Here is a 26,271-nt window from a genome sequence, read left to right on the forward strand (position 1 = left end):
ATGGGGTCCTTTACTCCATAGGGTCTCATGTGTTTTTACTAGGTGTGTTACACAGCACCCTCCGTGCAGTAACACAGGGGTGTCATAGTGACACCCCACCATAGACTCCATACCCTGGGACTGACTACTGTCTCCCAGGGCATGTAAAGTTACCATTGGCTTTACTAGTCCCAAATTATTAACAGAAACCAGTACAAACCATCATATTGTGGGCGTACAGGTCGGGGCAATTCGATTGCCCCGGGGTCTGTTAGTCAAGGGAGCATGTCTCCGTCCCCCCTGATCGAGTTTTGGCTGGTGGCAGTGGATACTACTTTTTATATTCGACCGCGAATATTTCCCTATGGGATTTTCCCATTGTTCGAGGCTACCAACTTTATTTAATTCTCATAGCCTCGAACATACCGCTGGTTTATTTAATTAATATTAATTCACCGGTTGGTATTTTTTTGCCAGGACTCGATTCTAAAATGGCATTTGTGTTCTCTTCTGTGACTCCAACTCAAGTCGAGCCCTTTGTTCCACTTTTTGGCGGGCTTCTCCACAGAAGCCTCCAAAAGTGGTGCCACTCTGTCTGGGTACCACAGGGGGTGTGGGAGGGGGTTTAGGCACCCTGGACTGAGTTACCTTGGTAACTCAAGTCGCACTCTTGTGTGATTGGCCCAAGTGGTGACCACTTAGCATGTTTGATTGACAGCTAGGCTGAGTGAATGGGGGTAAAAGCAGGGCTTTGGGGACTGGAACTTCAGAAGTTGCCACAGGACCTGCGAATCCGACGAGGGAGAAGCTGAGCCGACCTACCACGACGACACCACCGGTGGAGCCCTGCGGAACCGACTCACCACTTCCCGACGACAGAGAAGATCTCCCGGCTGGAGAGGGTTCTTCCCCTGACTGGTGGGCACAACCAGTTTACCTTCTTCTCTTCGCACCCCAGACCAGTTTGTGGTCGAACTGCCCGTGCCAAGCACCCCGGCAGCCGGATAGCCACTTACCACTGGACCGCGAATCAACGGACCGCTCCTTGTACCTGAGAAACTCTGCGGCTGGTTTCTTCCCTGGCAGTGCAACGGTCTCCTGTCTTCCTCCCCAACGAGATCCTCTCTTCCCCCGGATGAAGCACCGACTTGCATCCGCTGCCAGGAACAACTGCTCCCGCTGGAGTCTTCTCACCACTTTAAGGTACCGTGTCCACCAGGCCTCCCTTTCTAAAGATTGCTACAAGGTAATACAAGGTAATAATAACCCCTTAACCTTCTGGACTGGGCTGGCCGCCTTGACCCTCTAACTGGTCCCTTTCTTTGGTCCAACTCATTTTTTAACCGTTACAAGACTTTTGTGCACTGCAACCGTGTGACCTTGGACATATTTCGTTTTGATCCTCTTAAAGCGGATCCGGCCTACTAACTCTGAATTCACGGTGTTACTTTGACTTCCTCTCTTGTTGTGTTCGTGAAAAAGTGTTGGGATCTGTTTTATTCTCTCTGCTTTTCTCTCCCTTTTTAAAACAAATTATTAGAGTGCCATCTACGTTAAGCGCTCACCACTGTCTGAAAATAAGTGGGGCTTTACTTAAGACTTGTCTAATATTCTTTTAAGGGAGTGTATACTCTTTCAGTGACCGTGTTTTTGAATTGCTTACTATTAGTGCCTGTGTGTTTTTCTAGATGTGGTTTTAAATAAATAATTATATCTCTTCTACACCAAGCCCTGGTCAGTGTTTACTTGTTCTATTTTGTTCTCTTGACCTATTGTGAATACTCTGTATATTGCCTAACTCTTCTTGAGGGAAGTCTGACTGCTCAGCCACAGCTACCAAGTGAATCTGTGTGGTACAGACTGCTACCAAGTGGGTTTACTGCCAAACACCTGTAGTCCTAAATCTTTTGCAGTGGTCCCAGAGGGAACTGCACAGGTTTCTGCCTAACAGTGGCCAACAAACAACCTCACGTGGGATCTCCACTGTCTTTTGAAAACCCTGATGACCAGCTGTTACTGTGTCATGGGCATGATTTAATACTATGCTTCGAAATGAGGTAGGTACCTCCCACTGATCGTAACCAGTTGTTGTTTCCTATCCAAAAGACCATCTTGAATTTTGAACATCATCTGGAATTTTATCATTACAATACAGACTAGATATAATTGGATCTTTTTGTGCAGAAATAAAATCTTGGTCTGGAGCATATCCACGCCATTGCAGGATAGGAGCGTATATTTCAGTGCGAGTTTGTGATTCACTATAGATACTTATAGTTCTCCAAAGATCTGTTTCATATCAATATATTCACCTGGAATTTCTTCAGTTTTGGCTAGTGGATCAGCCAAATCCTTTCCTGTTTTATTGTGACTTTCAACTTTCAAGTGACACTTTATTTTCTTCCAAAATACGGTCATTTTATTTGATGCCACTAAATCATCTATAGTTTGAATTAATTTCCCTTTATTCAGGGGTTTGTTGTTGGCAAAAAAACATACCTCAGGCTTTCCAGTTTGCGGAGTGCTCAACAAATCCATTTTGGAGCACAGTCTGAATCTGTTAGGATTACTAGCTCCTAGAGCTGGTGATCTATAGCAGTAGGGACAGCTTTATATATGGTCATCAGTTCTGCCACCACACTACTCTGGGTACTGATCTTTTAACCAGCTGAGGGTTCACGGATGTTATTCACCCAAGCATTCTCGATGCTGGCTACTAATTCCTTATCATTTTCTTTAATATGGTAGGAACATCCATCCACAGACTATGGGCGTTCCCTGACAGGTGTTGTCATACACATTACAAGGAGAATCTAGACAAGCTTTCATATTATTGGCTGCTTTAAGCTCTTCATCCCCTAGACAATGGTCTTGGACACAATTAGGTAGATCGGCCAATCCTTGTGCCATTGGACTCTTTATTTTGACCAGATCTGATTTCTACAGGTTAACACTGCATTGAAAGAATCAAGGAAGTAATACTTGAATAAGAGACATTCCGAGTTCACATCCTGTCACTCTACAAATATTGCAAAGGTTGGTGGAATGTCTCAACTATTAGGTGCTCCCCATGGACCAACCGATGGTAGCCTTTAAACGCCCATCCCATTGCCAGGAGTGATATTTCGCATTCATAAAATGTTATCTCTAATGGTGATAAAGTTTTACTCGCGTAAGAGATCATTTTATTAAGTTGGTCATGGCCTCCGATATAAGGCCACGGTTACACAGGCGTCAGAAAATCATGTTTCCAAAAAAGAAACCTTGTTTTTGATGAGATATGCCATGCATAGAGCTTGGGATACATTTATTTTCAGTTGTTTCACAGCCTCCGAGTACCCCAACTTCCACTAGATCCCTAGTCTCAAAAGATGAACCAAAGGTTGAGTGATCACATGTATGTTTTACAAGCATTTTGAACATTCCAAAGAACAATCTGATTGCCAACATCAGTCAAATGCACTCCCTCACTCTGAAAGGCATTTACACCATCCAACCTGATATTTTCATTCTCAAAAGATGACATCCCTACACCATATAAAAATGCACATACACCTTTTTTTGACATGCTAGCTTCTTCCATTTGTGGACAAAACAGATCTCCATATTTGCCTTGGATTGATTTAAGAAAAAATAAATCTTCGCAGCTGGAACAGTTCCATGAGGCTTCTCAACGTATCCTTCATGGCAAGCTGCAAAGATATTGGAGTTAAATAGCCCAAATTGCTGTTGTGTCCACAATGCACAACAATAATATCCGGATGTTTAAAGTGAATAGCAATAAGGCCGGGCAGTTGGCCGGGGAGTTTAACCCACAAACTGCATACCACCAAACTTCCACTTCTTCCAATCCAATAGTAGGAGAGATGCCATTAGATTAAGTGTAACCCTTCAATGAATGCATCCAAGAATCTCCCACCAACCAGACACTCTGCTTCTTCATAGCCATAGCTACAGACATCTTCACTGCACACAACAAAGAAAGCACCAGCTACCCTCTCTTTCAGTACACCACAACCACATCACCTGATTGGCTGATCCACTGATGCCTGCGGACATCCATGACTATCTGCGGTCACCACAGTCCCCTTTCCATGCCTGACATCCTTAAATGACCTGGATCTTAAAGGCACGTGCAGTGTCAGCCGACTACGGCCTTGTCTGCAGACATTGTAGCACAGGTCAGTCCTACCTACAATGGCCACAACCACCACAATATAATTAGACCATTTAACAAATATGTAAAATACACCTTCAAAGCACAAGACACACCCAGAACCTACCCACTCCCAATGATGTCCGCGGACAGTTAAAGTGACCGTGGACTAGGCGGCACCTGCAGCGCTTCTTTTCACCTATAAAAACAGCTCCCTGTCAACTTTTTCCCCACTCTCCTGCCCTTCCCAAGCACTCTTTCGGCCACAAAATGACCCCAATGTGTTTTCCAGACTTTCTGCTCACCGGGCTGTCCGCAGACAACAGTGGCTGCCGACGGGTCCAAAATTGCGACCGTTTAAAGAAATCTGATGCACCTCAGGTTTTCAATCAACCAATTAGCGTGCGTTTTGGGTGTCCGTGGACATCGAGCCACCCTCCGATTGGTCCAGAGGTGTCCGCGGACTCCAAATCAGGAAATGGGTCTGTGAACCGGACCCAGATATCTCTACTTTGTTTTTACCTACTTTTTGGACATTTAAAAAAAACTACTGGACGGATTTACACCAAATTTACAAAAGCACCCTTTCGGGAGCAAGCCGCCACTCCTGGCACACGTTTGGTGAAAATCTGTCCAGCGGTTTGGGCTGTAGGTACAGGCAACATTTATTTTCCATTGTGTCTAGGAGGGTTGTCAAAAGTTTTGGGACCCCCTATAACTTTGCCTCCACTTTGACAAAACTGCACCAAACTTTGCATAGTCATTCCGAGAGGGCCATATACTCTTTTGCACGCTCCTGCAAGGAAGCACCTGTTGAAGTACCGCTTGTCCGCTTGAGACCGCTCTTCAGATACGAACATTGTGGACTTAGTTGGTGGTTTTTTCAGATATATTCCAGGAGGCGGACTTGGGATGCTTTAGGCACGCCCACTGCTTTGGCACTCCCACAGTCGTGTCTACATCATCAGAACACTTGAGCTCCTGCGCGCGCAATCCTGCAATGAAGTACCTGTTGAAGTACCGCTTATCCGTTTGAGACCACTCTTCAGATACGTACATTGTGGACTTTGTTCGTGGTTTTTTCAACTATATTCCAGGAGGTGAATCCCTTATTGGATTGAAAGTGGACATTTGTATTAAGGCACTGCAAGTGCTGTAACTCGTGTGTTGTGCTTGCAGGCGGGCTTGGGACTGTTTAGGCACGCCCCCTGCTTTGGCACTCCCAGAGTCGTGCCTACATCATCGGAAGGCTCGAGCTCCTGCGAGCGCGCTCCTGCAAGGCAGTACCTGTTGAAGTACCGCTTGTGCACTTTGTGGTAGGGCAGCAGCCTAGCGGATAACAGGTTTTTCCTATTGAATATGTGGGGTCCATTTTGTGATCTCAACGTGAGTTGGGAGCATAGAGGGTGTGTGCTATAACTAACACAAACAACGCATGCAACATTTATTTTACTCATCAAAATCGTGTATGCCGGTAAATCCCGTTATACAAGCTTGTATGGCGAACTTGGCGGGTGTTAAGTCCAGTCATATATCCCACCAAAGCATAATGCTGACGCTGGTTGCCTCCACAAAAACCATGTCTAATTCGAATGCCTTAACGATCAATCAAACATCTCTTCCAGCAGTCAGGGATGTACTTAGTCTATTTCTTGCCTCATCTACGATGGTGAAATCGCACTCGCAAACCTATTCACAGTGGATGCGTGCAAGACAATCGACTAAGCGCACATACTCTATATGACACATCAAAATTTTCTTTCAGTTAACACCATGCTGCGCTCGACTGTGGCCGAGGTGGCAGGGGTTTCTCCTAGTGCGAGAACGCCTGATGTTGTGAACTCGCCTAGCTAAGGAATTGCGGATACCAATTTAGAAATATCGATATTCGCAAGCCAGTGCGAGTCGGCCATTTTCATATACAGTTAGCAGGCAGAACAAAGGCTAGACACTGGATTCTTCAATTCACTCTGCCTCTGTTTCGTATGCTCAGCCCACCCCACGCAGGCAATTACCACCGCCCGTGAGATCCAAGCACTTCGAGGGCTTTATATGGTAGAGATGACGCTTTCAGCTATCAACACCATGATTTTGAGTTTATTCAAATTGTTTGAGTCCTTAGAAACCAAAGTGGCGCATCAGTCTGCCCAAATTGACCAAATTGCACATTGGTTCTCTGCGGGACCGGTGAGTCTTTCTTTGAATCATAACAACAACATAAGTATTCCTGCTGTCCCACCGCCCAAACTGTTAGAATCTGCAGGTTCCAAATCAATTCCAAAAAAAAACAACTCTTTTCCACATCCTTTGTTTGAGCAAATCATTAGGACAGTGATGGAGACAGGTTTGAGTGATCTAAATCCCCCAGGTAATGATTCTTAGGAAAGTGTGGACCAAGTAATAGTTATTGACTCCTCTCCTGTACGAAGCATGAAGCCAGATGAGCCTTTACCTACAATTGCAAATAAAGTTTATCTCCCAATCCCCCAAAAAAAGTTGATACAAACTACAGCTCTTACAAAAAAAAGAAAGAATATTAAGTTGCCCCAAAAAAATTCAAAAAACACACTAACGCCCATCTTTCGTGCAATTACATCTGCTAAGAACGGAGTTTGGGAGAAAGCTCCTTTGCCTCGAGAATGTGATGAATGCACTCTACCTCCTAGCCACATGAATAAAGGGCCCAAGAGCTGGTCATGTCCCACGAGCCTTTGAATGACCTGTTACAGCCAAATTGACATGGATAAACAGAGGGGCTCTGTGATGGACTTGCCTGCTAATGTACCGGTTAAAGGGGGGGTTACTTCTAATTTGAGCAACATCAAAGACAACATACCTGCTCATTCTACAGATGACATAAAGAAGGCGGCTGATGCCTACTTAGATCATCGCTCGCAAGCCCTGATTGTGAATAATGCTAACCAGCCTGTGTCCTCGGTACACCTTCCCACGGGCTTCTCTTAGAGCAAGAGCATAGGACTAGTCCCTAAAGAGATGGTCACTTCATCAGGGAGTAATAACAATACAGAGAAGCCTAATAATGGCTTTGATACACCACATCATCAAGCTCATGGTCCCATAGCCGTGGGTCAGGGGGCTCCTCATGTCACTCAGGTAGCTTCCAATCTTAATACCTTTCATAGTAAATATTCCAAACAAGCTACCTTTCACACATTAATCTTGAAGTGACGTGAGACCCCATTTCTTAAGTATGATCTGAACAGAGAAAGTGTGTTAAATCTATTTAGTGACTTAATTGAGCTTGAAGATATTTCTTGTGGTGACACTGACCAGGTTGAGTTTATCTCAGATTATGATTGTTCCATAGTTCGGCTATGGATACCCTCAGGTGTGGTACTATACACGATATGGGATTTTTACTAGCACAGGATCCTGATCGTGTGGTAAACAGAACATGTACGTCGCACAGCTCCACCATGGAACCCTCAAGCCACACACATATAGTAATGCAGTAACGGCCTTAGACTCATTGCCTCCTAGAAGAACATAACATCAATGGAGATCATCCGCATAAAGGTATCATTGGCAAGCTGGAACACACGAGGACACTTGCACCTTCAGAGCCACAAATTGAACAGTATAGATCGATTTGACATTTTAGCTCTTCAAGAGACGTGGCTTACCAAGATACCTTTATTGGATGACCACGATATTAGCCTATTACTGGCAAAAACAGCATCATCTGGTCGCCCATCATCAGGCCTTTTGGTAGAGGTAAAAAAAAGTATAGGCATCTCCATCTCTCTGCGGGCTTCCGTTTATTCATATCTCCAATTGGTCAAACTAACGGTACAAGGTCAAACTATTGCTTTAAAGTACATCTATCGCAACCCGTTTGGTATCACTGATGTTTTTTTATCAAGGATGAAGTGATTTATTAAATCTAATCGTAATTACTCCTAACATCTTTTCAACTATATTGGTTGGAGATTTGAATTTGGACTGTGTTAACATTAAGCCTAGACACAAATAGCCTGATTCATGGAATTATTTGCGTGAAAAATGCAGGTCAGTAGACATACCTCCTGTGTAAAAGAAAGAAACTTCAGGGTGGTTAATGGCTCTTTCCCAGGGGATATCCCTAGTAAGTGCACATGGCGTAGAGGCATCATAGATTATATGTATGAGTCCAATTTAATCTCGCTCATTGAGCAATTTGAGATTATTGACCAACCGCAAAGTGACCACAACATGTTATCACTTAAGTGGAAATTGCCATCCTCGCATTTCACTCCTCCATACCGTTGTGTAACAATGAATATAGTAGTCAATAACGCCAAGACTCTTTCTTTTAACTCAAGGGAATGTTAATCTGTTAGCTGAAGATCTCGACTCGCAATTGTGTATGAAATCAAAGGCGCAATACACCTCTGTGCTAGTTTCTTTTAAGTATGCCATGTGAAATCCAGTAATAAGGCTTTTAAGCACACTCATAGGTATGACCATCAGCTTAAAATCAAGAAAGTTGCACACAGAAAAGAAAGGAAATTAATATTAAATCTGCCAGAATCTGAAAGAGCTGCGGCTCTTATGTCTGCAAAATGCAAATATCGAAACTGGACTTCGGCCCGTAAAGCCTGCCTGTTTCAAAAAGACAGCCAAGCCATTATGCTGGCTATGTCGAATAAGACGGCAGCAGAAACATGGGCACGGTTAAATAATCAGACGTTTGAGAGTCAACTTAGTGCCCAGTCCAATGCGGTCCAAGGACACCAGTGGATTAAAGGCATGGTCTAGTAAAAAATGTTTATTGTCCCTACGGGTCGGCCATGTTTTTTTAAGCCTAAGTGGCTCGATTTTAGAAAACTTTCCTATGGACCTTACCCGAGTTTTCGTCTATTAAACGCACGCGAAAACAAGCACCAGGGCGCCGCCATTTTCTGATAATCCTATCATTTCCCCCATCGCCCTGGCTGACCTGCTTTTGCGGCACTAAATCAATTCCCCCGCCCCTGAGCCTGACATTATCAAAACATTCATATTCCCCGCCTCTCTCCGTGACGTTACTGTGCTGCGTAGGCAAACGTGCCCAGTCGTCTTCTACGCGACTCCACACAGAACCCGGAAACAAACACAGACCATCTCACAACACAGCGCGCCACAATTCGGAATATGAAACTGTACTTTAAAATCAAACAGCAACACGGTACATTTGGTAAAGTACATTTATTTTACATTAAATGTTTAGAGAATATTCAGCAATTGCCAAATGAACTCCGAAAACCATTTATTTTCTTTTATCTGTATCCGCCATGGTACACATGGTGTTGCTTTTCGTTAAAAGAAGCACTTTGGAAGCACGGTGAACTGCAAGGCTGTTCCATCAACTAGGCACTAGTCCATCGTAAAGGTTGATATGTTGCTTCTAGCCACTAGTACAACGTAAGGGCATGTGGGCCCTTGGCGATCGTCCCATAAAATTGTCAGTGTGCTCCAGTTGTTCACACGAAGCTAGAGGTGTCTACTGTAAAAGCCATCTACTGGTGTCTCAAACCGATGGCAGTAGCAGAAGGGGAGCAAATACCTGTTATGAAAACAAAATAATTATAATTAGTCTCGCCAGCCGATCTTCATTAATATTACTTATTTTATTTATTAAAGCCGATCAGAAACTATTTGCTTGCAAGGATAGTTCAATGGAGTATGTTCAGCTATAAAATCAATGCGAAAAGTAACTAAATAAATCGAGGCCAACACACAATGATAAACGACATGCGTGAGGAATGATATGATATATGATATGGCATTTGTAACGCGCCTATACTCAAGTGTTTCTAGGCGCGACGAGGCAGGTGGGGAACAAGGGCAGACAGACAACGATCCTACTAGACCAGGTGTCTTTCTGATCGCGCATGGGGAAGGGGGTAGGGGTGGAAAAAGTGCTGTACATGGTTAGTTGAATACAAATTAAATAATAGGGCCAGCTGGTGGCAAGTGCAAGGTAAATGCCGGGAGAAGGGGCTGAAGGATACAGAGACAGTCCCGTAGTGCAGGTAGGCAGTGCAGGGAAAAGTGGCTGGGCCAAGGACGAGATCGGTGAGACCAGTGGGCCTGCATGCCCATGTGCCCACTACGAACACGTTTTCCTTGCTTTTCCTAGCTCTTCATTCATTCATTTATTCATGCATCCATTCATTAAATCTTCATTCCGGTATAAAAGCGTGTAAAGATTTACTTACATTATATTGGAAATTTCCATTGTGTCTCTTCGTAATGCAGTCTGTAAAACGGACCGTGCTCTTGACAACGATTTTTCGTATACTGAACTAAAATGAAACTCTGTCTAGTTGCTGAATTTTCTGCCTTATCGTCTCTTACGTTATTGCGCACCCCCTTCAAATGTAGTTCTTTCGGCATGGTCCCTGTCTCAAGGTCAAAAAACAATAGACCCTTATACTTCCAGTGCGACTTGTGGGCCTCATCTGGCCGCGAGCTGAAAATCAAAGCCGCTGTCCTTCGCATTCTTTATTTGCAACATCACGTAGTATAGGCATCTGTGAGAACTTGAAGTTTAGAATCCGTCTATGTAGTGCGCCTCAATGTGCAAATGCGAACTGGCTTCTCTCCCAAATGCCACGGCCCGCTTGGCTGGCGCGTTCTAAGTGCCCCAATTTTGTCCCAGTTGTCTGCGAGCTTTGCAGCCCAAATTGAGACATTTAATTTTTGGCGGAAGGTCAGGGAAAGTATCAAGTACCACAGGAGTTGAGTTAAAAGTGAGATTTATTGTTTGTTTGTTTGTTTTATTATTTGCAATACGCAAGCCTCCCCTCCGTTAACAGTGCGCAGCATTTACATGAGATGAGACATTAGAAAAATATATACATACACATATATGAGGTGAATAGAGAGAATTCAAAGATGACACCCAGCTTGTTCGCCACCCATGATGGTGAAGGTAGGGGTTAGGTTTACAGGTACACGGTACAATAACATTTATTTACAAAAAGACAATCGTATTGCAATTATTTAAACCGGGATTTGTACTTCACAATCAGCTGTGCTTCGGGTGGGCATGGCACAGTCGCAATGTTCGGTGGCAATGGATCACTGCTCTGCACAGAAATGTCCAAAATTCCATATCTGTGCTTCTCTAACACAGCAACAATAAGGCCTTCCACAAAGTCGAACTGCATTTCATCATAGACTGGTTTGATCACCCATTGCTTACTTCGTTTTGAAAACACCTTAGTGTAGCGAGGCATCCTTACTTTACCCCTAGTCCTAGATTGTTCACGTCCGACATTGCTGTTATGGGCCAAGACCGCTAGTAGAGTGCGATGTTTCATGCCCCGAAAGCTAAAATGCAAGCGCTTTGGCCTGTACTTTAGGCACATATTGTGGAACACCTCCAAATCTCCTGTGTGACAGGATTCTGTCAGTCCTCTCAAATCTCTTGATCGAGTTTTGTCGAAAACAATCTTCTCAATGGCTTTGTGTGTCGGTGAAGATGGAATCAACCACTTCTTCTTCCGTGCCTCCTCTGGGGACAAAGGGCCATGTTCACATTGGTGGAAAGGTTGATTTGCTGTCCAGCGGTGAACGTTGGTACAGTGGTGCATCAGTGACCGCCATTTTTCAAGTAGTATTTCCACTGACCCTTCACAAGTTTTTGAGCTCCAACAAAGATGGTTGGTGATAGAATGTCACCACTGGAAAATACTTTCAAAACCTTTTTTTTCCCTGCAGCCGAGATTTTCTTATTGATTGATTTAGCAAGATTGCATACGTCAAATTGATGTTTAATATGTGGGAACTGCTCTCTCATTGTCTTGGCAATGGAAACGTGTCTATCCGTGGCTATGAGGTCGATGTGCATTCCCCTAGATTGTAGATATTCCACTGATTTTATAAATCCTAGTTTCTCCATGGCCACTGACGATGTACATTGTGTTACCTGCACGACCACGAACTCACAATTTTCTTACTATCCATGTCCTGAAAGGGGTAGGTGCAGTACTTGGCAGAAAATCCAGGGCTGTCGCACTGTCCGTCGCCGGCTAGCCTGAATCATTTGCCTTCGAATGTACTTGCTAGAGACAATTGTTCAATTTTCCAAGCATCACTAATGGCCGGAAACAGATAATCACGTTGGTATATGTAGTACAGCGCTTTAGAAATGAAATGGAGTCCCACAAACTGAAAGAAAGCCTCTAACTTTCTAAAACTGGAGCCACTAAAAAGTGATGCAGCTGCACACAGTAGATTGCCTGCTGGCAGTTTCCCCAGCATCGGTTGTGCAGAACATGAGAACCTATGATTTAATCTACAGGCGGCATTTATTTTGACGTTACTGCCTTTTATTTGACGAGTCACATTAATCAATGGCCTCCCACATACTTTCCCTCTAATGGAATGCACACATTTCAGCATACTTATAATTTCCATCAAACAACTGTCGAATAGAATGTATTTGCTCTCTTTCATTAGACTGTCATCCTGCGTCAATGTTGTTTCGGCCTGTGACGTTGTGGAGATTTCAACACATTGGAAAGTAATATCGCTGATATCAAGTTCTGATGCGTCTATGGATGCTGCGGCTGGTTCATTCTCTGTCATTTCGACATCTATTACTTCAACATTGATGGGAGAACACAACAATGTCGACAGGTTTTTTGGTGGCAAATTGTTGGCGGGTGTAGATTGTGTGAATTGATCTGCAACTACTTCAGAGCTATCTTCAATACATTCAATAACATCTTCTTATGGTGGTGCGGTCGCACTGTAGCTATGGTCCAATGCAACTTTGCTGTAGTCTCCAAACACAGTTAATTCATGTTCTGGCCATTGGACATGAGCATCTCGAGCCTGAACACTTCATTCGCTTCATTGTCTGTGTATGTATAGTTCTGACACCCACGGGTAACTGGAGGAGAGATTGGAAAAGGGATGTTCAGTTTAAACACAAGATGGAGTGTAGTAGAATTGACTGGAAAAAAACATAAAATAGTCCCCAGCACAAATTATTTTTAATAAAGTTATGAACTGTTTGTAACTTATCTTTTTTGGGTTTTTTTCTTGGCAACTTTTTTGACTCGACCTTCAACATCTGCACGCTGTAGCTCTGATTCGTTTCCGCATGTCCTCCCTTCCTCTTGCGCTGCAACGACTATATTTTCTGTATCTGCATAGACAGCACGGAATGAGGCTCCATCGTCTCCCTGAAACATAGTACTTTCATTACTATGTATCAAAATATTGTTAGCATAAAACACACGCGAGGACGAACACACAGGTACATCTCAATAGCCAAACACGATTTAAACATTGTGTGCAGCAATCAAACGACAAGTATTCGACCAGTGATGATCTATTTCGATGGAACTGTCAGTATCCATACCTCTGGCTCTGCATGGACTGCCATGAATGGTTTTATTGGAGAGGAGGCATCCGCATCTCCCTGAAACACAGTACTTGCATTAGTATGCTTTTCAATATTGGAAATACAACACACACTTGGGGTCGAACGCACAGGTACATATAAAGAAATGATGCCTTGTCCAAAAGAATCAAGGAAAATCTAAATACAATCACATTTCATCTACTTATTTCTCCGATTTATTTACATCTGCATCATCTAAATTGGATGTTGTGATTGTAGTGGAAGCTTCGTCGTCTCCCTGAAACACAGCACTTGCGTTAATAGGGAAGAAAGTATAGCAAATGGAATCACGTTATATGATCACGCATGATGGAGCTGTCATTATCCATACCTCGTGCTGCTGAAGATTATCTATGGATGTTGCAAATGTAGTGCGCACTTCCGAAAGCTGTTGCGCCGATTCGTATACGCATGGTCCCGCTTCCACTTCCCCTGGAATTACTTGAATGTCAGGCTCTGCATCATGTGCAGGGGTTGACGCTCCATCAACTGCCTGAAACATAGTACTGGCACTAGTGAGGATTACAATAGTGAAAACATAAAACACACCTGGGGTCGACAGCACAGGTACATATCAACGGCTAACCACGAATGAAACATTGTGTATAACAATCAAACGACAAGAATTCCAGCTCTGATGATGACGCTCGATGGAGCTGTCAGTATCCATACCTCCTGCTGGTGAAGAACATCTAGAAATGTTGTAGATGTGGCGGACGCTTCAGCATCTCCCTGAAAGACAGTACTTGCATTAGTATGGATAACACTAATTATAACTGAAAACAAACACCAGTGGACGATAAGGTGTATATCAATTGGAAAGCACTAACCAAACATTCGGTAAAATAATTACACGATAAAATAAAACTATTACTTGACATGCATAAAACAAGTCTGTAGCGGATTAGCCTAGTAAGATTACCTGATACGTGCTAGAAGTGGTTGATAACTGCGACCACGTCAAGGATGTAGAATGTTCTTGCTTCAGATTCAAGGGATAGTCAAGAAGTTGTAAAGGTAAATTAATCATTGATAATGAAATGCCAAGATTAAAAATAGCCATGTAAGGCGACAGAATACTTGAAAAATGCTCAATACAGCACAGTTCCCTGTTCCCATATATATACATTGCGTTTGTGGGTTATGAAATCGAAAAAGAATATATTGATAAATGTCATTATTCAAAAAACTATACACTCATATCAATATCAAAATTATTACAAGGGATAAACACCTACAATATCAATTAATCCGTTCAGATACCTACACACTACCGCAAGGCCTAAAGCTAAATCTGGACACTTGACTCACCGGTGGCGGAATGTGGATGAAGAGTGGGAATAGCGTTTTCGAGCAATTTCCGTGTCGTTCGCCGTTTATTCTTCTTTGTTACCCAAGATGTTGTGTACATGTCCAAGGAAAAGTGCCGGCTGCAGATGCGGTATCGATCACCCCTCTTGTCCTGTAAGACTTGTTGGACTCTACTTTCCAGCTCATCCAGTGGATATCCGCAATGTCTGACCCATTCTCTTATTCGATCAACAGTTTTCGGGAATACATGCATTTTAGTGCCTTCAGATTTTGCATGGGTCTTCGAAGGGCAACCGCTAATCGAACAGGCAGGCATTGTTGATAAATCTGAAAAGAAAATATCGACATTATTATACAATCTTCAAGAATAAAGATTTGATACAAAAGTAAATGAATCATACAATGATCAATGCAAGGTTTGTTTTGGTCGCAGGAACTATACCAGTTCATTATGTGCGGCTTAGTATTTGCATAAGTTGCAGAAATGTATAAATGATGTGACTAAAAACTGAACATGTGACTCATCCCTTGGATGTTCTGTATTGCACGAGAAGGAAACATGCTTACATTATAGACTGGACCCCCGAAGGATGCAATTCGATGACAATAGACACAGATGAAAATAAATAGATCTATTGATAGCATAGCAATGGAAACTCAAGTCAATAGCAATGAGACCAATGAACCTAGCACTATTGTGTACTCAACTCGCAAATAGATAGAAATTTAAAAATCTGCGAAATAGGACTAGGATACATGGCCTTACCTTGACCAACAAATCACCATTGTTTTCGCGTGCTTCCCTTTCCAGTAGTTCCTCCTCGGTATATTCGGGCTTGTACATGTAGGGCATTATTGTAGCCATTGTGTGTTAAACAAACTAAAATAATTTATAGCGGTGGTACTGGTATCTGTTCACACGGGCTACAAGCGGCGAAGGTAGCTGACCAGAGCACTGAAACGAGTCACAGAATACTCAACACAGAGAGAGGAATGGAATCGAAAATCTGCTGCTGTGTGTTGTGAAACGGTCTGTTTATACTTATTGAGGAAAGAGGCGTCCTGCCATTTCCATGGCGACACGTCATTAGCTGAAGCGCAGCGAATGTTGACACAAGACGTGCTTTGGCGCTGGGAAATGGGCGGTACGAGTCTGCTGATGACAGGCTCAGGGGCGGGGGATTTGATTTAGTGCCGCAAAAGCAGGTCAGCCAGGGCGATGGGGGAAATGATAGGATTATCAGAAAATGGCGGCTCCCTGGTGCTTGTTTTCGCGTGCGTTTAATGGACGAAAACTCGGGTAAGGTCCACAGGAAAGTTTTCTAAAATCGAGCCACTTAGGCTTAAAAAAACATGGCCGACCCGTAGGGACAATAACATTTTTTACTAGACCATGCCTTTAAGCATTTTTCTGATCTGTATGCCGACCCGCACTTTGATTCTTTTGTGTATGAACACTCGCAGTGTTCTTTTTTGTGAGTAGAATGGTCACCTGAAATTATTGAAGAATTTATCAAAAAAGCGAGTTCATCGCGTGCTGCGGGCCCTGATGGCTTACGTCATGTTCAAATCCAATCCTTTGATGTGGGCCTCGATTTTGCATAAGATCTTTCAACACATCTTGCTAAATTGTGACATTCCACACTCCTGGCGTACCTCCTTGATAGTTTCCATCTTTAAAAAGGGGGATCGCTCGTCTCCACTTAACTATCATCATATTGTCTTGCTGGACGCGCCAGGCAAGATCTTTGCTCGTCTCATTTTGCGTGATTTTAATGCATGGACACTACTAACTCACAAGCGTGATTCTAATCAATCAGGCTTTGTGGCAGGTATGGGCACTGGTATAAACCTTACGTGTCTAAATGCTTTAAAAGCACAGTGCCAGGCGATTAAACAACCCGTCTACTTCGCATTTATAGACCTGCACGCAGCATTTGATTCTGTGTCAAGAGTGTTATTGATTGAAAAGTTACAGAGAGACGGGTGCCCACACTGTCTAATTGACATAATTTACGCCTTTCAGTCTAACACCTTGGTGCAGATTCACTTATCAATGGAGGGAGCACTGTCCGGTGTCATACAAACATCTCGAGGGCTGAAGCAGGGTTGCATCCTGGCTTCAGCCATCTTCAATTTTTTCATCTATGGTTTCGGGCAGGCCTTTGATAGTATTTGCTCTGATTCTCCCAAACTCGAAGGGCATGTAGTAAATGTCTTATTATACGCGGACGACATGGTGCTTGTCTCGAAAACCCCGGCTGGCCTACAGAAATTACTGAATGCGTTTGACATATGAATGATGCCACCAAATCCCAAATAGTAGTATATTGCCCTAATAAGTCATCTAGGGGCCAGATGCCCATGTCGACTAATAGTGTTAAGTTGGAAGTCGTTCCCAGTTATTTATATCTAGGCATGACCTTTGAAGGCTGAGTCAAGGCAAGGGGACAATTGGAGAGTGTGGAGCGAAAAATTGGACACAGCCATATCGCAGACGAGAATTCTTCAATACAAGTATGGACATTTTCGGTAAAACATACCTTAATGTACTGGAATCAAGAAGCGTTTCTGTGTCTTGCTATATGGGCTGGAAACCAGAGCGCCCCTACCAGTTAATTGTTTACATCAATTGGAAGCAAAATTCTGACGGAAGATATTAAATCTACCACCCTGTGTCCCTGACCCGTGGCTGCGATATGAACTAGGCCTTGTTTTGCTTCACGCTCTCCACCAATGGCGTCTATGTGCTCTCTATAGGAAATGTTTCATTTCCACCAAACTGGATGTTATGTTGAAGGTCTTATCAACTTATTTGTTTGCTAGTCAACACTAGGGCTGTACCGAATAGCATATTTAGTATTCGGCTGAATACCGAATAGTTTGTCAACTATTCTGCCGAAGCCGAATATGAAGCCAAATAGTTGCTTTATTCAATAAATCATGTTCCAAACTTTAAATAAAACACACATTAAAAAAACAAATAAAGCACCATTCTAAATGTATTCTATACTTGTATTTCTCTTCATTCTAATTAATGAATTAAAGTATAAAAGCCAGAAATAAAGCAGATTTAACCAAAATGAAGGGACCAAATGTACAGAAGATTGTTACATATTCAGTGCCAGTTAAAGTGGGAGACTTCACAAATTCAAAAGGACTGTCTTTGTGAATCAGATGCATTGCATTCCCCATCCACTTGCAAAGTCAATGCGGTCGAGTTTCAAAACTTCTTTGGAGCTCACATAGAAATGTATAAAATGGTTCATGTTGGCTCATACAGGACACAAGTCAAGAGGAAATCTGAAATACGTGAACTGCATCTCACAACTATTCACCTCACCCAAACAAATGCTGCTCACTTTTCACTTATCCTAGCCACACTTTCTCATCAATACACAAACATATGCAACTAACTTATTATTTCCTGATAAAATATCAGATGATGTTAAACTCAAGACTGAAGTCCTTAAAAAAAGAAAAGGGGGCAGGGGGGAGAGACTATGGCGTGCGCAATGGGAAGTGACATGCCAGGATCTGAAAGTATCTATGCACAAGTCTTTCAGTTTGTTTTTTCCACCTCAAAAAATTGCACAGTGCATGTAAACATTCGCCAAAAGAAAAGATGTTCCTGTATTGTTGCAGGCTAAGTAGTACAAAAGATGTTCACCTTTTTTGTCTAAGAATCTGTAACAAAACATGCCTTAAAGAGCAGATTACAATATAAGATATTTTTCAGCTGCGTGATAGCAATTTGTCTGGTCTAATTCTATTTAGTATTGCAAACTGAAGTCTATATTCGCCTTTCTGAGTTCATGGTGCATTGTATTGAAATGAGAATGTCAAAGTATTCGGCAAGAGCCGGATAGTTAGAAACTATTCGGCCGGAGCCAAATAGCTTATTTTCAGCCAGAATTCGGCCGAATACTTACTCAAAGCCGAAGTTCGGTACACCCCTAGTCAACACGCATTTGTACGAAATTGGTTAGAGAAAATATATCAGATTCTGGTGCAGGCAGATGCCACGATTGAAATGTTGGTGTCCAATCCGGACAAAGTAAAAAAAAATGTTTGTCAGGCCGATTGGATTGAGACTCGAAAGCGGTGTCTGACATATAAACTCTTTGCCACACAGCCCTTTGGAGATAAGAAAATTGGTTTTATGGAGCCTTATTTGATGAAAGCACCATCGCTAGAACTTCACCACTCAATGTTACACCTATGATTTAACTTGTGGCATACTTGATACATTTTGGCAACCAGAAGAATTATACCATGGGTTCTGAACTTCTGTCGTTTTTGCAAAAATCGCTCCTGTAGTGAAACTCTTGAAATTTAATCTCACTTTGTCCTGCCTTAGTTGAGCTCGTCAAGAAGCATTTCTCTAAACATTGTATATATTTTAGATCTATGAATGACGAGACGCGATGGTCAAAGATACTGTGTAACTCTAAGGTTACCATTTATATTGCCACCAGCGAGTTTCTACATGCCTTGAAGTTGGAAGTGTGACTTTTTTTGTTTTGCTGCTTGTATGGTATGTCAGCATATCTTTTGTTCTAGCACTGAATTGTAATGAATTCATAAATCAAAGAATTATCTTAGGACATATTTTATTTGATCGGTTAGATACTCGCTGTATGATGTGGCATACTTCTTTTATGAAAAATTATCTAACAGATGGTTTTATAACTTTGATCCTCTTTTTTGATTAATTGTGTTAATATGATTCCATTTGTTTATGTTATTCATTGTATAGAAATGTTGAAAAGTTGATTAAATTCAGCTGAATCAATAATAAATAAAAAAAATACTCTTTCTGGCGAGGATTCTTCCGGGGCAGCAAAGTTATAAGGTGCACAAAAAGTGCGCTTTCTATGAGTTGAGCAACTTAACCATAACTACAGGGCCGCCACCACTGGCCCTGTAATGGAAGACCCCAGAAGTGATACATGTATCTCACATGCAAGGAGCGGGTAATATTTTGGAAGTAAAAAAAAAGGAAAAGAGTAAAGTGCAGACTGTGCTAATGCCAGGGAGACCTATTTTAATACGAAAGTTGCCGGGAATTTGAATATCTACCTGGAAGAAAAATATGGTATTGAAATGTAGTCCTTTTATGTCAGGTTTGGATAAGTGTACTCCCCACTTCATTGATTGGTAAGATGGATGGGCCAGGCTCTCTCAAAAGTGCCAATGCCCATGTCGCAAGAAAGTCCTAGACCACATGTTAATTTCTTTTTTAATTGTTACAGAAGGCTAAGGCACAGACGGCTGAAAACATGACACAGCAAAGCAGATGTGAGAAATGTACTCAAAACCTTTTATTTGGGAACTATGTTCATCTGGTAGGATTGGAAGATAAAGGGGCATTCTTCAACTTTATTATTTTAGTAAAGTTGGTTGATTGTGGGGGAGCGGGACTACAATGCTTAAGCAGTGCTGATCTACAATGTCATTTGGTGACCGCTTCTTTCTTCATATCCACTTGAATAATTTTCCACCTCTTGCTATTGTTACAACAATTTGCTTCATTATAACATTTATTAGATGGATTTTTGTTCCATTATGATTGCTTTTGCAATGCTATTCTATTTTTTATTCTGTGGTATTGGTAAAGTGCTAACAGCCAAAAAGGCATCTAAGCACTAATATGAGAGTTAAGAGAAAAAAAACCATTTTGTGAGGTCTCTAATCAAAGAGGTAGGTTTTAAGTTTTCATATGAACCCTGGCAGCTGTTTAACTAACTTTGAAGTGGTAGGGGAAAGAATTTCAGAGTTTACAGGCCTGTACTTCGAAAGATATCCCCATGGCCCTGTTCTTTTTAAAAGATAAACATTGACTGATTATTCAACTGTCTGTAATACCACATTGTTTCCTGAGCACATCCCTACATTGACGGATTGAATAATCATGTAATTGATGTTTTCTATGAACGATAATGTGTTTTATTTGAACTGTGCATCATCACGCCCTTGACTACCATCTTAATGTGTTGAACCTTGGCCCAATGTGATTATCCTTCACTACTGCAATGGTGCCTTAAGCAGAAAAAGTGAACATGATTACACATACCCGTCGTAGATCTATGATATCCTGAAGCATAAAGCGTATTCTAGAAGAGGTTTTTCTCTCCTTCACAATTTTATCCATCTGGTTGAAGTATTGGTCCATGCGAGGCTGGTGAGGGGAAAAAAAAAAGGAGTTGCAGTTTTGGAAACCATGAGCATATTTTGTTTGCTGAACCACTAAGAAGCATTTACATAAAAACAAATATCACTACTACCTATAAGATGTTTCAACAAGCAATTAAATGTGGAGGTGTGACACAAAAGCATTTCTGAATTATCTCATTTGCTTGTTCACACTGTGATGACAATGAATACGATAAAGTTACTATGATAGTCTTAATCCTATGTTTGGTCTTAAATCATAACCATTGGAAAACCTCCATTCTATGGAGCGACCAGAACTAATCAATAGAGCTGTAAAAACTCTGCACAGATGGAGACATTCTCTCAGGGTGGTATTGAGATTAGAAGAGCGATAATAGGAGAAGCAGACTCACAAATAATTATAAGTTACTCACCGTAGTGACCAACGTTCTCTTAGTCCTTTGTCCCCTTTCCTCCATACTGCATGGGCATCCCTTCCTAGGGACGAGACACGGAACCTTTTTCACCAGAAAAAACATTCTTCCCCTTTAAATTTAGAGGCGTGGCCCTGGGAGCATGCGCTACCCTGCCTCTGCCCTCCGGCGCCACACCTCAGTCCACATAGACGCGTTGACAATATGGAACAAGTTACTTACCTGTAACTGTTGTTCTCCAGCATGGGTCTGGCATGGATTCACATGCTCATGAATATTCCCCGTCGTCAGGCTGGGAATCCTCGGTAAAGAAAAAACCAGTATCAGTTTCGTTTCTGATCTGTCTTTCGTAGTAATAACCAATCACTGGTCTCTGCGTCATACTGACCACAGCCAATGACTGCCCTCTACCTAAGCACCTCCTCCGGCAGCCATCTTCAGATTTGGAAGCACGTGAAGTGGCAGTATGACCAAGTGAAGAGCCGCAGAGGGGTAGGCGGGAGGGTTCGCATGTGAATCCATGCCAGACCCATGCTGGAGAACAACAGTTACAGGTAAGTAACTTGTTCCTTCTCCAGCATGGGGTCTGGCATGGATTCACATGCTCATGAATAAAGAATACATAGCAGTACACACATGCACAACCACGGGAGGTGGCAAAGGCTCAACATTAAGCATCACATTAACTCAACATTAAGCATCTTACCTCCTCACCAGGCTCACCTCAGGCGAACAGGTTGCGCAGCACTGCTTGGCCGACCCTGGACTCCTCCCTGGAATCCCGGTCGACGCAGTAGAATTTCGTGAAGGTGTGCGTCGACCTCCACGTAGCAGCCCTGCATATGTCCAGCAGGGGCACACCAGATAGGAACGCCGTGGTAGCTGCGATCGCTCTGGTGGAATGGGCTCTCGGACGGCCAGGCAGCGGTCGGTTTGCCAACCGGTGACAGTACATGATACAGCCGGAGAGCCATCTGGAGATGGAAGCCTTCGAGAGAGCCTTCCCCTGATTGACAGGTCCAAAGTTCACAAAGAGTTGTGACGTCTTCCGAAAACCCTTCGTGCGGTCCACGTAGAACTTCAGCGCTCTAGCTACATCCAGCGAGTGCAAAGTCCTCTCAGCCGGCGACGAAGGCGACGGGAAGAACACAGGTAACACCAAGGGTTCGTTGAGATGGAAGTCCGACGGTACCTTGGGCATGAAGGAGGGGTGCGTCCTGAGCACTACCCTTGTGTCGTGGAAAGTCAAGTACGGGGCCTTGCAGGAAAGGGCCTGGATCTCTCCCACTCGTCGTGCGGAGGTGATGGCCACGAGAAAAGCTGTTTTCCACGATAGAAACTTCAACGGGGCCGAGTGCAGAGGCTCGAACGGAGGTCCCATGAGCTTGGTCAGCACCACGTTGAGCTCCCACGCCGGGGCCGGAGCCTTCACCGGCGGGAACGATCTGAACAGTCCCTTCATGAACTCTTTCACCAGACGATGAGACCACAAGGACGTCCGGCCCGTGGTTCTGGTGTATCTGGAGATCGCAGCAAGATGAATCTTGATGGACGCGTGTGCCAGACCAGCTTTGGCCAGCGTCAGCAGGTACGGCAGTACTTGGGGAGCCGTAATCCGTAGAGGGTTAATCTTCTGTGCGTGGCACCAGACAGAGAACCTCTTCCATTTGTGTCCGTAGCATTTAAGAGTCGAGGACGCCCTGGCCTTTGCAAGAACCTCTCTGCAATCGGCCGGTAGGTCGTATCCTCCAAACTCTAGCGCTGCAGGAGCCAGGCCTGCAAGTTCAGCGACTTCGGGTCGTGGTGGAGGATGGGGCCTCCTTCCCTGGAGAGTAGATCCGCGTCCGCCGGCAGCTTGATCGGCGGGGACGCTGACAAGTCCAGAAGGTCCGGGAACCATATCTGCCTCGGCCACGCAGGTGCGACGAGGATCATCCTGCACCGTGACCTCTTGAGCTGGTTGACGAGCCGGATTAGCAGAGGCAAGGGAGGGAACGCGTAGAGGAACAGGCCCTCCCAGGGGAACGAGAAAGCATCGCCCATGCTCCTCGTCTGGGGAAACCTGCTGGCGAACCTCCGGCACTTGGTGTTCGTCGCCGTCGCGAACAGGTCGATCTGGGGTGTGCCCCACCGTCGGAAGAGGCGATCCACCAGATCCTGCCGTAGTTCCCACTCGTGGCACGAGCGCAGCTCCCTGCTGAGTGAGTCGGCGATGGTGTTTTTTATCCCTGCCAGATGAAACGGCACCAGAAGAATCCCTTGGGCGACGGCCCAATGCCACAGGTCCTGCGCCTCCTTGGACAGCGCTGGGGACCTGGTTCCGCCCTGTTTCCTGATGTAAAACATGGTGGTGGTGTTGTCGGTGAAGATCCTCACCACCTTGCCCTTGAGGGACGGAAGGAAGGACCTGAGGGCCCAAAACACTGCACGGAGCTCCAGGACGTTGATATGCAGGGACTTCTCCGTCGGGAGCCAGAGTCCCCTTGCGTGCAGATTTTCGGTGTGCGCTCCCCACCCTTCTAGGGAGGCATCCGTGGTCACAGTCACCTGGTGGGCTGGGGTCTGGAAGTCCATGCCCGCCGTCAGATGCGCGCGGGTGCCCCACCACCGTATCGCTCGTCGGAAACTCTCGTCGAGCTTGATCCTTTCCTCGAAGCTGCCCGTCGTCTGGATCCAGCGCGCATCCAGGAATTCTTGCAACGGGCGCATCCGGAGCCTGCACATGGGAATGAGGTAGATGCAGGAAGACATCATCCCGAGGAGGGACTTGATGGACCTCACTTTGGCCGCGTCGGCCACCAACATCCGTTGCACCTTGCCCAAGATGGTCCTGGTCCTCTCCTCCGACGGGGAGGCCAGAAGGGACACTGTGTCGAGCCTCGCTCCCAGAAACAGTGCGACTTGCGCGGGCACCAGGTGGGATTTGGCGTAGTTCACGGAGAATCCCAGGTCCGTGAGGAGTTGGACGGTCCTTGCCGTGTGGACCACGGCGAGCTCCCTCGTCTTGGCGCGGATGAGCCAGTCGTCCAGGTACGGGTAGACGTGAATCCCCTCGCGGCGCAGCTGCGCCGCCACCGGTGCGAGGCACTTGGTGAAAACCCTGGGAGCCGACCGTAGTCCGAAGGGAAGGGCTTTGAACTGGTAATGACGCCCTTGGACCACGAATCTGAGGAATTTCCGGTGCCCCTTTAGGATGGGAATGTGGAAGTAGGCATCCTCCAAATCCAACGACGATAGGAAGTCTCCTTCCTCCAGCTGACCCAGGACGTGCTGGAGGGTGACCATCCGGAACTTCTGCGCCTTGATGAACTTGTTCAGACGTCGCAGGTCCAGGATGGGGCGCCATCCTCCCGTCTTCTTCTTCACGAGGAAGTATCGCGAGTAGACTCCGGAGCCCCGAAGCCTCTTTGGGACGAGTTCGATGGCGCCCTTTCTGAGCATCGCCTTTACCTCCAGGAGAAGTTGAGGGACGTGAAGTTCTTTCCTGGCCACGGGGGGGACGCGCGGACACCTTCTTTGAAATTCGAGCGCGTGGCCCCGGGCCAGGGCGTCCAGCACCCAACGGTCGGTGGAGATGGACTCCCACACGCTGACGAAGCCCGCCAGCCGGCCTCCCACCGGGGTGCTTCGGTGGGGGCCCGACCCCACGGCCGGTTCAATCCTGCTTGGACGCGGCCTTGCCGCCTTGACCTCCTTGGCGACGACGGCGGGGTCCGCTAAACTTGCCTCGTCCTCTGTAGGCCTCTTGCGACGACGAGCGGGCCGCTTGACGGTAGGAAGCGAAACCGCCGCCGGAACCTTTGGAGGCGCCCTTGCCTCCGCCGCTCCGAAAGGGCGTCCGTCGTAGCTGCAGGACTCCAAGGGCCCGGGCCGTCTCAGTATCCGCCTTGATGGCCTGAAGGGAATCGTCCACTGTCTTCCCAAACAGGTTGTTCCCGTCGAAAGGCATGTCCAGGACTCTGGTCTGGACGTCCTGCCGAAAGTCCGTAGCTTTGAGCCATCCACAACGTCGAAGGCAAACGCCGTTGCCCAGCTGGCGGAACCCAGTGTCGGCGATGTCCGTCGCCACGGTGATGGCGTGGCACGATAGCCAAGGCGTTGGCCGCTTTAATCGTCGTCGCTGCCGACGAGATGACTCTACGTCCCATAGCATCCAATTTCTTTCCCTCGCCGTCCGGCGGGGAAGTCGACGTGGAGGCCGCACCCCCCCCGCTTTCTTCCTGGCTGCCGCGGAGACGACGGAGTCCGGGGTAGGCTGCGCCCGGAGGCATAGGGGGGCCGTGTCCGGGACCCTGTACTTTTTCTCGTACCGGTCTCTTCTTGCTGGCGTCGTGGAAGGGTTCTTGAGGAGGGAAAGGCCCTCATCCCAAATGTCGTCCAACAGAGGCACTGCGAGGACCGTCTTCCTCTTGGCCTCGCGCCGCTGATAAAGGAAGCCTTCCTTTTTCTTCTCCTCAGGGCAGAGTTGGAAAAGCTCGGAAGCCCTGGAGATCATGGAGTGGAAAGATCCGATCTCGTCGGGCGGAGAAGCCCTGGTGGGAGGCGACGACGGAAAATCCTCGTCGTATGCCTCGTCGTCCGTACCCGTCGCTGCCGTGTCAGTCCCCGTATCATCCCCTCGAGTGGACGGGGAGGAGGGCTGGACGGGGCGCGACGGTTGAAAAGGAGGTGGTGGATGGATCCTTCTTTTCTTGGTAGGGGGAACACCAGAAGGTCCCGGTTCTGGATCCCCCGACGGGAGAGGTTCCTCCGTCGGTAACGGTAGCCTCGTCCTTATCTCGGAGCATAAGGACTGTATGGCCAACAAAATGGCCGCCGAGTTGTCTTGCGGCGCT

At 45.3% G+C, this 26,271-nt stretch overlaps 1 protein-coding gene across 12 annotated transcripts in view; it reads right to left on the minus strand.

The window, feature by feature from the left end:
* Positions 1-26,271, minus strand: part of EIF4G3 (eukaryotic translation initiation factor 4 gamma 3) — a 4,880,525-nt gene that overhangs the window by 1,300,121 nt on the left and 3,554,133 nt on the right. For 11 of the 12 annotated variants that reach the window (XM_069610350.1, XM_069610349.1, XM_069610345.1 and 8 more), the window contains one exon: positions 20,923-21,027. The exons of the other annotated variant lie outside the window; for it this stretch is intronic. In XM_069610350.1, the coding sequence (XP_069466451.1) occupies positions 20,923-21,027 (105 nt within the window). The remainder of the gene's footprint in view (positions 1-20,922; positions 21,028-26,271) is intronic. 12 annotated transcript variants of the gene reach the window in all.

The sequence above is a fragment of the Ambystoma mexicanum genome, chromosome 8, assembly GCF_040938575.1.
Source record: "Ambystoma mexicanum isolate Mex_15411 chromosome 8, UKY_AmexF1_1, whole genome shotgun sequence".
Classification (NCBI taxonomy): Eukaryota; Metazoa; Chordata; class Amphibia; order Caudata; family Ambystomatidae; genus Ambystoma; species Ambystoma mexicanum.